We start from the raw sequence: 18,004 nt of genomic DNA on the forward strand, positions 1-18,004 counted from the left end.
AGCAAACTCCATAGGTGTGCTGTGCTATGCTCCAACATCTCTATTTCCCACCTCCAACCTGCACTGACCTACGTGGTGAAGTCTGGTCAAATAACCTCTACACAAAACGTACGGCATGGGGAGACCCTCATCCAGCAGTAGATTGACAAAAGGAATGTACATGTACACATTGGAATATGTAGAGTGAGGTTCTAGGTTAAAGGTGAATCACACTGAAATTAAATGTGGAATTGATGTAGGTATATGTGCACATACTAATCCATTCTCAATGTCTTGCCGTTATGTTTTCTAATGATGAGTAAAACACACGTGCATTTGTTTTGGACTTGGACAATTCACACTGCCAAGTGCAATAAGTTAAATCACATTAACTTTTAATGTTGATTTGTTGTTTTGCATACAATGCAAACTGGATATTTGTAAAATAAAAACAACTGACTTGCCCAATAAACCTTTGGTAGGTTCAAACGTGTGCCATATGCACCATTCGGTGCATATTAGGATGCTTGTTTACCCAAGAAAGCCTTGCTGACTATCACAAATCTTTTTCAATCGAGTAATTTGCGGGTACATTTTCTAATTTGCACTACAACGCAGGCACACATTGACATCACGGGATCTCTGACGTCCACTGTGAAGCCCACGGGGTGCATGTTTTTGGTTAATGCACTCGCAGCATTAAGTACGTGCGTGTGTATGCGCGTGACTTTGTTTTTTAGCGTTCAATGTTGGGCAGTACCGCAGGGAAGCCACGCAGCTCTACAAATCGTACCAGTTCTTCCGGCCAGACAATGAGGAAGCCATGAAGATCAGAAAGTAAGTGACTAGACTGTTCGCTATGAGTCACGGTGGAGAAGTGACCTTTTGGCCTTAATCTTACGGGAAAAAATTTGCTCTGTGGCGCAGGCAGAGATTATTACGAAAAGCACATGATATCGGTGCTTTAAATTAACAGAAGTGCTCTTGAGAATTGGGTTTTCTGGTTAACACGGCATGTGTATTTATTATAAAATGTCGCGTATCGTGGTTTCATTTTGGGTCACTACATCATTGGTGGCTTCATCCGATGAGCACGGTTGGCATATGTACGGTGCTAAAGGAGTTCAACATACATCTTGTCAAAATCCAACAGGCAATCTACGTAGTATTACATAAAAAATAAATTGCGAACCACTAGAATATATCAGTTGTTAATGTGTCTATATTAACTGATTTTGCTACGTTTAACAGACGTGGCTTTTGATTGGATAATATGAACTAGGGTGGAGCAGTGACGTGGTCTGTGGTTATCGCACTGCGCCTTGCACCTGAGTTTGATTGCCTGCCACGTCTGTAACATTAGCCATGTTCGTGAGTGACAGTTGTTATTGATATGTGACCCTAAAGGCCAGTTTGTTAACATTGATTGTTATGCTCATGACGTATGCATCGCATTGTGTGTATGTAATAATTTGGCAATTTTTTGGGTTATATTTGGTGTAGGTAATGGGTTCATGTGACCCCTACAGCCACTAGAGGTGCTAAATTCACCCCAATTGATTCTTCTTCAATAATACATGAGCTTTACTTAAAACAGGCTTTTATGAAATGTACATAGCAGCCATCCACCAGCAATCGATCCTCACATCGTAAACATGAATGTACTGGAGTAATGGAAGAACTCCACGGCTCCAGGAAGTGGCCCCGAAGCTTTCCATAACGTAAGGGAGCATGGGCAATTACAGCCAACGTGAGTTAACCGTAGACAATTAGACCAAAGCTGAAACATAACATATAAAAAAGAATGTTATAAAAAAAAAATGTTTTGTTATGATAGAATATAGTATTGTCATCAGTATGACATAAGTATACCAAGTTTGCAGTCGATACCACATTGGGAAGTGGGTTAAAATTGAGTTACAAGATTTGAGGATACAACAACAACAACAGACGGAGTGAGTTAAATGAAAGCGTGTAAAATAGTCAGGTTGAATTGAGGCAATTCGTCTAATTTAAGGACTGCTTAATCGTCAAATATTTAACATGCCTATGAAATAAAGTTGACTTTGTTTTGACCAGGTGAGATCTCGAGAGACCCAGGTTAGTAATATGCGCAAGAGCCATCTGGGTCACCAAAGTGAGAAAAGCAAAACAAAATAATGCACAGCAATGAAGAAAATAGAAATCGCATTGTGCCCACAGTGCACTGTGCGTTTTAAAATCAGCACTGGTGAGACAAAGGTGGCCGAGAAAACAGTGCCACTATATCCCCCATGCTTGTCAACCGGTTTGCCTGCCTTAATGGGATCTCGCTAACAGCACCTGTCCAGCAGTCTTATCAGGCAAGAACGTTGGATCAAATTGGCGAGGCCTCTCTCAGTGAAGTATTGTGTTTCTTCGCACAGACATTGTGCCCTAGTTGCCTTGGAAGACCTCCACAAGTATCTGAAGGACGAAGGCGGGCAAGTTGCGGTGAGTGCACGCAATCTCGTGGCCAAACCCAAAGGATCATTCGCCAGAGCACATTAACCCTTTGACATTCTCGGTGTAGTCTGTTTGTCTAATTTTTCATACGTAGTTAATTCCTTGTATTGTGGAACAGTAGGCCCAGAATATTACTGGGTTCCGCTTCACTGCCTGTGTCGACCTCCTGATAACGGGTGCCCACCCATAATCGCATCTACAATACCCTCTTGCCATGTTCTATTCTGAACTTCCAAGTTGTGTAATCTGTAGTTCCAATAATGTCATATTATCTTCGATGTGTTCAAAGAGAGACGATTTTTTTAAATTTACTTTGTTAAAATGCATCTCCTTGATGTATACTTCATAATCCATTATTGGTGCCTCATTCGCCGATAAAAACATTAAAGTTGACCTCCCTGCTCACCAAAATAGGTTCGTGTTGTTCATCAAAACTTCATCAAAACCCTACTCTGCTCCATGCAATACTTCTGACATCCTTGGCCTCCTTAAAGTTGCTTTGTACAATTGTTGTATCATATCTGTAACAAATATATACAATCTACTGCTGGATTAGGGGCCCCTCCCCACGCAGTGCAGGTCGTGGGGGTTATTTAACCATACTTCACCATCTTGGTCGGTCCGTGCTGGTTCCGTGAAGCGGGCAGGATGCATAGAAGTCTGATCGTGGAAGTACATTGCAAAAATTCACATCCCTCTGCTGCCCACAATCCCATAGCATGTATAGACACGAGGTGCTTCATCGCAGCGTTATTCCAGCTAGGGCCCAAACCTTGCTTTGCTTCCAAGGCCTGCTTTGGTCACAGACGACAAATGTGCGGGTATGAAGTATCTGAAATGACACGAGGGGAATGAAAGTGGACAAGCAATGCGAGCCTCTCGCGTGTGCACCCTTTGTGTTCTGGCCCCGCAGGTGTTCGACGCCACAAATACGACACGTGAGCGCAGAGAGCTCATCACCAACTTTTGCAACGAGAACTGCTACAAGGTACGGCCAGACCGTGGAGCCCCTTCGGCAGTGCTTGCAAGATTCTCGCACCAGTGCGGAAGCTAACAATAACGATAACTAGTTCTTTCGGTAAAGTCACGTAGGTAAAAAATGAAATTATAATTTATAAAAAATAAAATAATAATAATTTTAATTTCATTTTTTTCCTACGTGACTTTACCGAAAGAACTAAGAGTATAAATCCTTGCAGTCACGAAAGCTTCAAATCTAGAAATAACGATAACAACACCCTTTATCATACTGGGAGGGTCGGATGAATGGATGGTCACATCTAAAGGACATGCAGGCTTCTATCCTACTATCATACTATATTTAAAAAAGGTGTTCTGGCTGGGCTGAAGGGAGGAATGGGTGGATGGCCATGTCCAAATGACGGTGTGGGTTGTTAGTTTTACCGTAAAAAGCCTTTCTGAGTCTCAAGGTCCATGTTCCGGATGGTCCAAATTTGGACTGTTTGACCAATGAATTTGATCACTGGCATGTGTGCGGAGCCCCGATGCAGAATAATCTCATGCATGCGAGGGAGGTAATAACATACCTGTTGTTGGATTCACAAATGCGTTGCTGAGGCGAGGCAGGTTGGCTCAGAGTGAGGAGCACTGATTAAGTGCAGGACGTCGATGTTCTCAGCCTTGTCACCAATGACTGAACAAAACCAATCGTGTTACATTTGCTTTTGTACTTTACTTGGCTGCAATTACACCTCGTACAGGGCACATTGGCAGGGTTTTGCGTGATTAAATGCATGCGGCTGGTTAACTTAAGTTCGGATGGCCAGTGGGTCGATGGACTGAAATACGTGATGTATTTACATGGAGATGCAGTGACGGTTTTTTAGCCTCGCGTCCCAAAATGTTCCGCTACAGAACTCATCAATGGTCTCCATAATAAAATGGTATTACAATAGCATTGTATTGGTTTTTACGCCAAAATCAAGCGCTTGAACTTATCACACGTGTCAATGCATTTAATGCACCGAATGCTTATCTATTACGGTGATGATTATTTTGTAATGACGGTAGAAATAAACCTCTTTACAGCCACCACTTTTAAGAGATTAAATCAGCCAAAAATCCTGCCCGGCTTGTCTTACCGCTAGACAAACGCATTGGGTGGTGGTTCTTTTTTGGTTGATTGGCAGGATTACCGCCCTTGGGGGGGGACATAGGGCAGGGAAGGGCGTAATTCATTAAGATTGGATACAATAACAAGAATTCGCCATTTAAACAACTCGGCCACCCGAAGCTGGAAATCCCAGGATTATGTAAATCGCCCCGGGCTCGGGGAAAACGACAGGAATCCTAGCTGCGTGGAAATTAAGTCGTGAACGCTTTAAACGCAAATCAAATTGGCCAGCTCCGCATGTCACAGAGTGTTCCTGTCCTTTTAAGGACGGTGTGGATTTGCATTTGCACCAGGGGCAACACCCCAAGAGGTCGAGTCGTGGTTTCCTTCAAATAATTGCTTCACTTACGTAACAAAAATACAATACGTGTGTGACGAAATTGGATTTTTTGTTTTTGTTCATCTTTGTTGTTGCGACGTAATTGTAAACTGCAAGCAGGCATGGCTGGCTAATCTGGGTTGCATTCAACGTAATCCTTCCTCTCCGGTTATAGTCCATTGTTGCTAATCTGAATTAGTTCATTCAGAATTTGCTTTGACTGTGGGCCTCTGATTTGTACAGTACGATTGCATTATTACAAAAAATATTTATTTCTGAGCGTTGGGCATTAATAAGTACTAGTTTGGTCAGCATTTGTTATGAAAGTAATTCTCACAGTCTACGTGACCTAAAGCAATAAAGCATGTAGTCCACGTTTACTTACTAAATGTTGGGGTAATGGTGAAACAATTATTACCCCTCCACCAAATATTATCAAGTCAGCCAGTAAGTGAACTCCATCTTCTTGGTTCTTTCGGTAAAGTCATGTAGAATGGAAATAATAGAATAATAAAAAATCTGTCTTATCGACAGACCTGTTCTTCACCTGAGGACGGCTGCTTGCATTGTGGCCGAAACGTCGTGAGAATTATTTTATTATGTTTTTTATTATTTTATTATTTTCCTTCTACGTGACTTTACCGAAAGAACCAAGAAGATGAATCCCTGCAGTCACGAAAGCTTTAAATCGAAAAATTGAACTCAATCTTTGTATATAAATAAATATAGCCAATTACCATGTTTGGTCTTCCTCAGTGCACAGCGGTCTCTAATAACTTTACTAAATTATCTCAGTCTGTGTCTTCATTCAAACTCATTAAATTTGTCTCGTCATAGTCACTCGTGTTTGGGTGTTGGTGTGAAAAGGCGTCCTTGTCTTCATGCTTGGTTGATGTCCATCCTCTCATAGTCATTGTTGACGAATACAAATCAAACCCTTTGCTGAAGAATGTTTTTATCACTAATCTCATAAACCCTAATATTGGTCTATTGGTAGCGCGTTCTCCGCACATTGCAGAGGTTCACGGTTTCGAATTCAGAGGCCGCCCTGGTTAATACTGTGGGTGTAATGGCAAAAAAATGTGTGTCTTATGCGTTGCAGTTGACGTTAAACTATTCGGCAATGTCATTCGCCAGAGTAGGCCATTGTGTGCTGGCATCGTGGTACAAATTTTCCAAATTTGAATAAAATACCCGCAATTATTCACTTGTAATAATATTTAGCAATCATGGCTCCCTCCTGCAAAATCTTGGCAGGACCCTCCTGAGGCTCTCTTGGGTAAATAAGTATAATTGTCATAATAATACCCGTGGTGTTGCATATATATCAACGTATATATTTTTAGCTGTGTCATGTATGATTGTACATTTCAGGTGTTCTTCGTGGAGTCCCTATGTGACGACCCTGACGTCATTGCCACCAGCATCACCGTACGTGAACTAAATCGAACGCAATCTGACAATATTTTATGACTTGCATACAAGCATCTCTACACCCGTCTTACCTGCCGACGAAGGAATGAATGAAGTCCATATTTCCTGTGACTCGACACCCTCCTTGCAGGAGGTGAAGGTGAGCAGCCCCGACTACAAGGACTGCAACAAGGACGACGCCACCGTGGACTTCCTGAAGCGTATCGAGTGCTACAAGGAGACGTACCAGCCTCTGGACGATACCTGGGATAGGTAGGTCATCACTGCTCCAAGCTTCCCCCCTCCCCATGCCCTCTCTAGCCTCCTGCGTCACTCGTCTGGCCAGGCAGCGATTTGCGGCTCACTTGACCCAGACGCTGGCCTTCAGTCGCAGCAGCTGGAGAAATAATCTCTCTTAATAATAGTAAAATATCATGATGTCATGATGGACCAAGGCCTAAGCCGTCGATGCCTCCACACCTCGTCGCCAACAACGCTTTCTACCCTTCGTCAGGTCTCGGCAGTTACTGCACAGGAGACGCTTGACCTCCCAGGTGTGTGCTGCTGACAGTCTCCCACCATCTGCTCTTAGGTCCTTGACCTTGGTCGCCGGACACGTGGAGAGTAATTATGTCATTGGTGTTATGTTCAGGTTGTTTTGTGATTTTATTTTTTTATTGTGATAGTGATGAGGGGCGTTTATAAACGTTACGCAAAATAATCAGTGGGTTCTTATATGACTGAACAATAAAGGCTGATATTAATTTGTCTTCCACATCATATGGGCTAAAAATTCACGACCAATTTTAGTTTTCGACATAATATTGAAGAAGCTAATTTTTCGGGCACTCGCATTCAAGAACAGAGAGTGACTTAACGCCGAATACAATTGGCAATGTGCCTACATCACGTTATGCCTCTTCAGCCCCAACAGACAAATTACTTATTAACCCGGAAACTTGCAAAACCCAGAGACGGTTGAAAGCCACGTTTTGTAGAGGGACTTGAGGATGGACGGCGGATGCTGAAGTTCAAACTCGTAAAATATTCCGCCTGTCAGACAACCCAACACAGTGTCGGGGGGGGGGCGGGTGTGCATCGTTGCGATGTTCAACTTTCCTTGACGTTGCCCCTGCCGTGTGTCCTCAGGGAGATGTCGTACATCAAGATTTTCAACGTGGGCCGAGGCTTCCTGGTGAACCACGTGCAGGACCACGTGCAGAGCCGCATCGTCTACTACCTGATGAACATCCACGTGCAGCCGCGCTCCATCTACCTGTGTCGGCACGGGGAGTCCGAGCTCAACCTCAAGGGCCGCATCGGGGGCGACCTGGGACTGGCCGATCGCGGCAAGCAGGTGGGCACCGTCGTCGACGATGACTTTGTCACCATCGCCACTTGAAATATCATCGCTATCGTTTTCATCATGATAATGGGGTGGTAATGCTTACCATCACAATCGTTTACACCATTGCCATTGTTTTTTTGTTGTTGCATTTTGCAGTCACAAAAACTTCAAATCTAGAAAGAACCTAGCTTGCTTATCTACTTCCAACATCTACATCACAACGCACCAGTTTCGGCTTTTGCCTCCCAGCGCATCCTTGGTGTCGCAGCTTTGCCTCCCAGCCCACACCCTGCCCCCACACTTACCATGGCCTCCCCTCCCTCCAGGCCCCGTGACTATATAATCCCTCGTCACAGCCATTTTTGAGACACACTTAAGCGTTTGTGTTTTCGCTACGTTGTCCCCACATGAAGAAGGACGCTTGTGTTGCGCCCGAAATGTCGCAATTAAATTTATTTTAATTAGTTTATTTTAATTTTTGACCTACGTGACTTTACCGAAAAAAACAAAGATCCTTGCAGTCACGAAAACTTAAAATCTAGAATGCTACATTTCAGTTGGAGCTCTGTATGGAGCACAAAACGCGACGTAGGGCACGGGGTACAGAAACTCCACGGACATAAGTCCGAAACGCGGTGCACCTGAGTTTAGAGAAGGCGGGAGATTGGGCTCGCAGCCTCATCATAGCCATTGTTATTACCCCAATGAAAACCGTCTTTGTCATGCCAATTGTCATCATCATAGGCAAAGGCATCATCCTCAACACCACCAGACTTGATATCCCAATTTATATGTCTTCAATTTCACTGTAATTGTGCTTGCCACTATCATCATTGTGGTCATTCTCACCATCATCTTCGTCACCATTGTCATCACTTTGACTGCCTTCATCTGCACCATCGTCATCATCGTCATCGTCGTCAGCTTCACTGTCTCATTACAGTTGTCTTCCTGTGTGCCATCCTACTCGTGATTTTTATGATCCGCCCTTTGCTATTGCATTGCACTGTAAGTAAAACAATGACAGAAAACATGCTACCGTCTCTCTTGGTCTCCTCATCTCCACAGTTCGCCCATGCGCTGTGCTCCTTCCTTTCGGAACAAAACATCAAGGACTTGAAGGTGTGGACGAGCCAAATGAAGAGGACCATCCAGACAGCCGAGGCACTGAACACCACGTATGAGCAGTGGAAAGCCCTCAATGAGATTGACGCCGTAAGCTCTCCACGGATAAAACCATTTAGAAATGGGGGGTGGGGGGGGGGGAGAGACATGTTTATGCGTTTCCAGGTTGTACCGCGTGACGTCCAACACGTGCTGGGAGCTTCTGGAAATGAAGCTTCTGGAACGGAAGCTCCCCAGCACGTGGGATGAAACGTCAGACATCGCGCTGAACTTGACGCGCCGTACATATCCACGTATGGATGTTGAAGTTCTTTCGCACCGTACGTTGCCAGTCGTGCTCATCGGAGGTGCGGAGGCAGGACAACAAACTAAGCTCGAAAAGCAGTTGTAAAGAAATTAGTTTTCGGTCTAAGATTTTAAAGTGCATAGCTCCAGTGGCTTCCTAATATCGGAGGGAAAGATCCTTCCAGACGGCCGCAGAAGCACTTTTGAAAGCGCGCTCATCGCACAGCCATGGAGCACAACTGCGAAAACTTACGCAGTGGTTTGACATGTACGCTTTCGCGACCAATATTATTCATATTAAAGGTTTTTTGGGTATAAATGTGTTTTTTTTTTTTTACATTTTGTTTGTGTTGCTTGTTCTCTCTTCCAGTTTAACACTTTTGTTGGCTCAGTTTTTTAACAACACATACTTACACAATCTAACTAAAAAAAAACATTGATTATGAATACGCAGCGGCGTTTGTGGCCATTTCACATTCTGCTTCGCGTTTAACAGCAGCTGTTGTTGCTTTTTCCTCCCGCACGGTTTGTGGGGCAGGGAGTGTGCGAGGAGATGACATACGAGGAGATTCAGTCATCGCATCCCGACGAATTCGCGATGCGTGACCAGGACAAGTTCCACTACCGCTACCCCAAGGGGGAGGTGGGTGTATTTGCGTGGGCGGGGACGGTAGCGTCAGAAGTGGTGTGAGCACATTGCACGATGAATTGTGGTCAGGAATCGACAAGAGTTTGATTCCCAACCTAGGCTAGCATCAGTGGCGAGTGATATATCTCGGCCATAAGATTGAGGAAAAAGACAAAAATCTGATAAAAAGGAAAACATAAATCAAAGAGTAATGGGTTTTTTTTTTTAACACAGTTGATGATCACATGCCCAAAGACCCAAAACATGTGGCCAGCCAACACAGCACGATAAAAGTTATAATTGACAACAGTTAACTCGTTTCTTGAATTGAGCTGGGTTATCATGAGAGCTTGGAAAGAGAGGCTGTAGGATGGAATTGTAAAGTGAAGTAATGCGAGGGACGAAGCAGACGGAGAATTGTTTCGACCCGCAGTGTGTACAAGACCACAACTTGATAGGGTCGCTTGCGTACGTTTACTTATCCAGTCGTGCGTGCGTGTGTGTGGGCGCTTGTGCCACAGTCGTATCAGGATGTGGTCCACCGGCTGGAGCCGGTCATCATGGAGCTGGAGCGGCAGGAGAACGTGCTGGTCGTGTGCCACCAGGCCGTGATGCGCTGCCTGCTCGCGTACTTCCTCGACAAGTCCTCCGGTACCAGTCGCGCCTCCCTCCCCATCCCCTCAACCTCCCGCCCCCTCCCTCCCATCTTGTCTCGTGTTCCAATTTTGTTTGTGTTGCTTGTTCTCTCTTCCAGTTGAACACTTTTGTTGGCTCGGTTAATCGAATTGACATTAGCAGATCACTTGCGTAACAGTTGGCATACTTTCTTAATTATTATTACACGCACAATGGCGTGCATGTCTTTTAAGTGTAGGAACTATTTCTTAACAGAGAATGGTACATTGGTACATGTGTATTTAAATACCTTTCTATACTTTGGTCTGTTTAACTGTCACCACCATGAGATGCTAGCCAGTTGATCGCCTTGAACTAACTCTCCTATGTGTACCTCCGATTAACACGGTTGGCTACGTACGGTGCGAAAGAAGTTCAACATACATTCGTACGGGACTGGCTGTCCTATATCCGGACTGGCTGTCCTATGGAGATAGTTCCTCCCAAAGATAACGGTTGCCAACAATACTGTCTTCGCCAACTACAATGGGGATCTCAATCTTTCCATAAGTATGCGTATACTGAAAATCAAAAGAAAAATATACGCAAATTGCGTATTAAATGCATTGGAATTGGTTATTTTAATAGTGTATATCTTCACGCTTTTTCTCCACAGCTGAGCTTCCTTACCTGGAGTGTCCACTCCACACTGTGCTCAAGCTGACGCCAATAGCCTACGGTAGGGCACACCACACTTAACGTTTAAATTGTTTGTGCTCACCAAATGCATTAAATTGTGCTTTTAAGGTCACCGATATGTCCTTTTGATATGTGTCTATAATATTGCAGTTTCTATAAGTTAATAATGGAATGGAAACTGAAAAATGAGTTGAATTGGATTGCAGGTCCTTGGGTTATCTTGAATGGTTAAGATATTTTGACTTAAAGCTTTCGTGACTGCAGGAATTCATATTCTTTGGTTCTTTCAGTAAAGTCACGTAGATAGAAAAATAAAAATAAAGTGAATAAAAATAAAAACACTAATGTAGATTGTAGCCTGGTTCTTAATCGGAGTGAGTGTACTGGCAATATAATGTAGACTGTAGCCTGGTTATTAAGCTGGGTGAGTGTACTGGCAGTCTATAATGTAGACTGTAACCTGGTTCTTAACCTCGGTGAGTGTACTGGCAGTCTATAATGTACAGTCTACATCATAGACTGCCAGTACACTCCCCAAACTTAATAACCAGGCTACAGTCTACATTATAGGACTGCCAGTACACTCACCGAGGTTAAGAACCAGGCTACAGTCTACATTATAGACTGCCAGTACACTCACCCAGCTTAATAACAATTGCTACAGTCTACATTAGACTGCCAGTAGTACACTCACTCCGATTAAGAACCAGGCTACAGTCTACATATTTTTTTATTTTATTCTTTTATTCATTTTTTTATTTTATTTTTTAGTCATTTTTTTAACGCACTTTATTTTTATTCTTATTTATCTATCGACGTGACTACCGAAAGAACCAAAGAATATGGTTAAGATACGCTCCCACAAGCGATTTAACTCGCCCCCTGCTGGCCACTCTCTGCACGGCACTTAAAAGTTCAGACTTCCAAACGTTTTAAGTTTTGGACGTTCAGGTTTTTAATACCCCGATACATTCATTGAATTGTGAAAATGTAACAGGAATTGTAGGTGGGAGTGAAAATTATCAATCGTCCAAACATCATAGCATCTTTTCTATTGTCAGTGTTTTGTGTTTCTAAACGTGGAACTCCGATAAACACTCAGACTGATTATTCAACGACAGGGCATTGTTTATTGAATCTGTGCCTGCATATTGGCGCATTTCCCCTCTTCTCAGGTTGTCGAGTGGAGTCGTTTTTTCTCAACGTGGAGGCTGTGAACACGCACAGGGAAAGACCAGAGGTGAGGTCCCCCACCTCCACATTGCCGAGCCCGGGGTCTAGCCTCTCCAATCAGCCATCGTCATCCAACTTACTCGCACCACTTGGGTACAAATCCCCAAAACGTTTATTATTTAACACATTCCTGCGGAGGGAGCTGGTAGTAACGTTGGTTTGCTCTGTCAATAGCCAGGGTCAACAGCGGCGTGGTGTATTCCACAAATATGCCCGACTGTGAGGGCGGGCACAAGCCGGCGCGAGTAGGTTATATAAGGGCACCACGGGGTGACCAGCCCCTCCCCACCTAGCCCCTCCCCTCTCCACTCAGCCCCACCCCTCCCATTTTTTGATGCACGACGGACGGACAGAATAATCCCCTGTGGGCTGGTGTAACCAGGAGGTTACTACCAGTATCATCAGCCATGATTTAACCACTACTGGATGGCAACGACTCGGGGAGGCGTTCCACCGTTGCCGTCCCTCGTGATCTCACGATGCAGCAATCCACTTGGGCCCCCTACACAGGAGCCGATTGTATTGCTCCATCATCACAGTGCTCTTTTCAAGCACCGTTGGGCTGCCATTCAATCGTTAGTTTTGACCGTCGGCCATCGTCCCTTCCAGAAGCGCGTTCTGCCCAGGCCAACTTAGAATGTTTTGATAAAGTAATTGTTCCGTGCTTATTACTTGGACGTCGGCAACGAAAATAAAACAAAAGCTGAAAGGTGCTGCAAAGAAGCATTGGGGAGTGGAAGCTTGGAACTATACTGGGAGATGGAAGTGGAATTTGTGGGTCAAACAACAATCTCAATTCGAGACCTCACACTGACTCTTATGATGTGTAATACGGTAGGATAAAACATTTCATTTTGTATACATTGCAGGTGTATGGTCAAGTTTCAAGTTTATTTTAACCAGGTGAGAACTCAAGAGACCAGGATGGTCAAATTTGCAAGAGCGATCTTGGGCATTAGTTTGCCAGTCGGTGGCGATGATTGATATGTATAATCCCAGTTGAGTATTTGCGGGTAATTTTTTAAATTAGTCAATTTGAATCCTGACGCCGGCACAGAGCGGCCTATTTTTGTGAATGACGTCAGGGCATCTTTAACATCCACTGTAAAGCAGACGGCATTTTATTGTGGTTATTACACCCGCATAAAAAAAATCGGGACAGCCACCTGGATTCGAACCATGAACCTCTGCCTCTACAATAGGTGGTAAACGCACTACCGCTGGGCCATGTCACTACCCTTAATCTGTAGATGTCTTAAGTTAATGTATAGATGACTAAACCTGGGCCGGAGTCAAGTCACCTTCATATGACATCGCTCAATACCCATCAATAGGTCCTCTGTATAGATGTAAAATGTATTTTCTAAGAGCTCCATTGCTGGCTTTTAGTGACCTTCATCTCATGTCATATGTCCACCAGAGGCCGTAGCGGTTGACTAACCGTGCATTTAACGTCCCACGATTTTAATGAATTTTATTCACTCCCACCCGACCGATTGCGCAGAACGTGAGTGTCTCACGCAAGTCAGCGGAGGCTCTCAAGACAGTGCCGGCGCACGAATGAGGGAGCGGCCCACTGCCTCCCTCCCTCCCCCAGCAGCAGCCGCCCCTCCCGCCAGCTGGATCCTGCTGTCCATCTCGCCCGCCGTCTCTTTCGCCTTCTCAAAAGTGCCGTTCTCTTTTGTCCAGCTGTGGACCGCAGCCATGGGGCGTCGCAGCCAGATTTGAACGTCGTGCGAGGACTTAATTTACAACGCTCATAAAGGGTTCTTGAGTCTTCATTAAAAAGCCACTTATGTGTTTTTATTAATACTTTTATACCACTGGAAAGAAATTACTTTTGCACATGATTAAGAACAAATTTTTGTTTTGGTCCGCGTTGAAATATGGCACAGATTAAATTAGATGTTTTGTTTTAATCGTGTTAGAGTTCACTATTGTTTTACACAATGTGTGAGTGTATATAGGGTCTATGTGGGTAATTATTTTCATTGTCTTAGACTACTTTGCCAGTACGTGTGGCCACATGTTCACAGCCAAATTGAACATGTGATTGTGCCATTTCCAGGGTAGAAGTGTGAGAGGTGTGTGGATTTCATCCAGTGTTGCTCCCGTGACATTTCATTGATCATGGGGTTTTGTGGTTGCTAGTGCTCAAGATAAAGACATTTTGGAACCGTATTCCTCGCCATTAATTCTTGAAGCTGGTACAGGGTCTCCTGCCAAGTCTAAATTTGTGTCATGATCAATACATACTCACACATACTATAATGCATAGTCTTGTATCAATCCATTGGGGAATTAAATCCTCCCCATGCAATTCGGCAGTAATGGGGGTTGTTGTTTGATTGTACTTCACGCTGGTCAGTGCGGAATTGGTGAAGGTGGGTGTTCAGGATCGGTTCAGATATCGCTCGTCACTGGTATTAGCCATGGCTGGGAATTGAACTCGGGTTTCTTATGAATGCTCTTATATGTCGGCATGATTGGTGTGCCTACTCTCCCTAGTCATGACGTCTATCTCTGTGTAGGATTTTGCACGTGGCCCTTCAAAATGCCAGTGACTGTGTTTAGCCAGAGGGCTTCCGGATTAAGTAGATTTGAGTTTGTTGGATTGGTTAGGTCTTGTACCAGAAAAAATAGTTTATGCCTCATGAGTTGGTCCCAAATCTGGCAACTGTTTATCTAAAAAAACTATATAATATTATGAGTACTTGCATGCATGGTGATTTGACAGCGATTATATATATTTTTTTCAAAGATCCTGCGGTTTATGTTCTGGTGCTGCTGGCTGCACTGAAGTTTATGTTGTGACAGGGGATAGAGGCGGAAGGCAGGGAAGATTTCATTTCTGCTTCAAAACTACTCATCTATGCGCACAAGTCATTAAATGACCAATGCCCTAAAAAAACACATCTGCAAATTTGCGTGAAATAGTGTTTATACAATGTGCTGAATGAGATATACTGCACAGCATACAATTAATTTTCAATATACATACACGGGTGTATGTATATGAGTATAAGCGGCCATTATCACCTGTGGACATTCTCAATCCACTACAGTTGTCCCATAATGCTAGATTTAAACTAATGTTAATTGTAATCTACAGCACTTTCTCAATTGCCCGCTGGATGAAGGCCTCCCCATGCCGTATCGGTTCATTGCCGTTTTGTTTGACCATACTTCTTCAGACTGACCACGCTGCTGGTTAGTGTGAGTTGGTGTGTTGGGGGGAGAGGTCCAGGACCAGTTCAGATGTCGGTCGCCACTCACGTTAGTTGCGGCCGGGAATGGAACGCGCGTCGCCAGCTTCAGAACGCAGTGCGCTAAACCACTGCGCCCACACAGTTGACATTATCTGATGCGAAATACGCCTGTTGACTTTTGACAAAAATCGGCGACATGGGTACAGTTGATGGTTACTATTCACTCTTTCCTTTAATGTGAAACTACACAGAACGTTTGTCAGATTTCATTGGCATTTTCACAAGTGGAATGTCACTGTGGCGTTGAGCCGTGACATTGCTGTTGTACCTTACGATATTGTGATACAATGCCGCTATCGCCCAACGCTGATCAAGGCAGGCTTGTGGTTATACATAAAATAATGTATGACGTTTGAATTTCAGGGTTTCTGTGCAACAGAATTTATATATATATAAGCTAAGGTTAGTCTAGAGCGGGTTATTTGTAGTTCTAGATTTGAAGCTTTCGTGACTGCAAGGAATCATCTTCTTAGGTTTTTTCGGTAAAGTCACGTAGGTAAAACATCAAAATGAATGAAAATAAAATAAAATAAAAAATCACTGATTTTTGATTTTATTTTCATTCATTTTCATAAAATCAAAAATCACTGATTTTTTATTTTATTTTATTTTATTTTCATTCATTTTGATGTTTTACCTACGTGACTTTACCGAAAAAACTTAAGAAGATTATTTGTAGTTGTCTATTGCATAGCCTTCGTGTTTGGTATACAAAATGTGATAATTGAGTCTGTAAATTGAGTTTAAGTGATGTGATTTTACTTTAAATCAGCTGTTAATATGCGTATCATTAGTGCTGGGAAAGGAAATTGTGGTGTAAATTGTCAAAAATTTTCATAGAAAATAAGGCTTTCGAGTTGACCGCATTACAAATATTTTTGAGACGGTCCGTGTAAGAATGACGCAGGCAAACGTAACATTACATTGAAGACTGCAAATATGGGCTGCCTTCAGAAAACCATTGTGCCCATGCGTATTTTGTGAGGTTGTTTTTTTTAACAGCTTCACAGTGCCTGCTGCATTCGCATATATAACTTGCTTGATGTCATCGTAATCCACAACCAAAATCTGTTTCTTGCAGGGTTGGGGTGTGCGTTTTGAGGCCACGCTGTGCGAGTGATTGTATGCGAAATGAAATTCTTCTGTTTAGTTAAAATTATTTGCGAAATGCTTATTTGGATATTTGGGATAAAAAGTCATCCCTGGATGGTAGTGGACATCTTGGTTGAAAGTCGAGGTTGGTTGTTGAACTTTAATCGAACTACCTCTTCTGTAATGTAAGAAGCAATAACATGAAGATAAATACTTGTCAATTGTGTTAGGAATCTTGAGTGATTTGAAACGGACATCTGTCGCTGCAGGATAAGATCATTTCATCTTGCGTTGGAAAGTCTAGCAAACTGTTAAGTTTGTATGGTTAGGCTCCAACAGCTGTAACACATGGAGAAAACCAATTCCTTAAATTGATTCAATTGATGTGTGTCCATTGTACAAGTCATATCCACGTGCAGATTACACCATTGGTAGAAATGAGGTTTAGTTTTTTTTTTCTAAGGGGTTGGTAAAAAGTATTGGGAAATCGGAGAAGGGAAATGTGGTGTACATTGGATTTTAATTCTTAACGCTTGGGCTTGTAAGAAGAAAGTGGTGAATTTTATGTTTCAATCTAACTTAAGTGTAGCATTTATTGTAATAACTAACCAGGTCATTAATCTTCATGTTTTTAAACCACTTCCCAAAACAGCTGAATGTAGAATATAACGTTATTTATAAACAGACACATTTGGCAAAAAAATCCGTGAAGACAAATTACTGAAACCTTTTCCTTGACATTTATTTTGGGAAAAACACAACTCCAAATAAAAACCTAACAAATCCTGTGGATATTATTAAGATGAAACCCATTTGAAGAGGTGATTGTGTAGTGCTTTAGGCATACATAGGCAGGATATTGCACCGTTGATACGCACAGTAAGCAGGTTGCCTTAGCGAATTGGCTGGTGCTACATCCAGCAAATATATAACTGTTGAAATGCAAATCTGTATTGTTGTAAAGGATTTTCTTGCATCGGGGCCATCCATTGAGTAGGTACGCTAAAATCTGTCAACTTGTCCCCTCCCTGTACGCACGCATACTTTTTACACCCCCCCCACCTGCCTACGTACGCCAAACGCACCCCCCCTCCCATCCTATAGAACGGCCGATATTTAATCCATGCAGAAACGATGAAGGATTAATAATATTAACGTGTTTTAAGCAAACAGTCCACCGCCGGCTGCATTCAAGAATTAAGTTGCGCACCTTTAAAACGTTTGTCTGGTGTCCGCTCGGTTCAAACGCCGACTGAATCCAGTCGGACAGGTGACGCATTATAGGGGTTTCGTCAACATGTCGGTGTCAGGCTGAAGCACAGCAGCGTGATAGCTGCAGTCTGCTGGGCCGTCGTCTCAAGATCCACAGCGTCGCTGGCGT

General features: G+C 43.3%; 1 protein-coding gene across 3 annotated transcripts in view; it reads left to right on the top strand.

Annotated features, from left to right (window-relative positions):
* Positions 1-17,680, top strand: part of LOC144934766 (6-phosphofructo-2-kinase/fructose-2,6-bisphosphatase-like) — a 38,837-nt gene extending 21,157 nt beyond the window's left edge. Inside the window, exons 3-15 of one of the 3 annotated variants that reach the window (XR_013637196.1) lie at positions 720-816; positions 2,385-2,451; positions 3,377-3,451; positions 6,291-6,347; positions 6,481-6,602; positions 7,479-7,686; positions 8,746-8,892; positions 9,626-9,730; positions 10,237-10,366; positions 11,007-11,069; positions 12,205-12,269; positions 13,767-15,948; positions 16,200-17,680. Coding sequence is in view for 2 of the 3 variants with exons in the window: in XM_078860890.1 (XP_078717016.1) it covers positions 720-816; positions 2,385-2,451; positions 3,377-3,451; positions 6,291-6,347; positions 6,481-6,602; positions 7,479-7,686; positions 8,746-8,892; positions 9,626-9,730; positions 10,237-10,366; positions 11,007-11,069; positions 12,205-12,269; positions 13,767-13,826 (1,196 nt within the window). In the remaining variant the exon portion in view is untranslated. Of the gene's footprint in view, positions 1-719; positions 817-2,384; positions 2,452-3,376; positions 3,452-6,290; positions 6,348-6,480; positions 6,603-7,478; positions 7,687-8,745; positions 8,893-9,625; positions 9,731-10,236; positions 10,367-11,006; positions 11,070-12,204; positions 12,270-13,131; positions 13,166-13,766; positions 16,075-16,199 lie in introns of those variants that run through there. The other 2 variants (XM_078860891.1, XM_078860890.1) reach the window with 2 other exon arrangements.
* Positions 17,681-18,004: the final 324 nt, after the last annotated feature.

The sequence above is a fragment of the Lampetra fluviatilis genome, chromosome 11 (genome assembly GCF_964198595.1).
Source record: "Lampetra fluviatilis chromosome 11, kcLamFluv1.1, whole genome shotgun sequence".
In the NCBI taxonomy this organism is placed as follows: Eukaryota; Metazoa; Chordata; class Hyperoartia; order Petromyzontiformes; family Petromyzontidae; genus Lampetra; species Lampetra fluviatilis.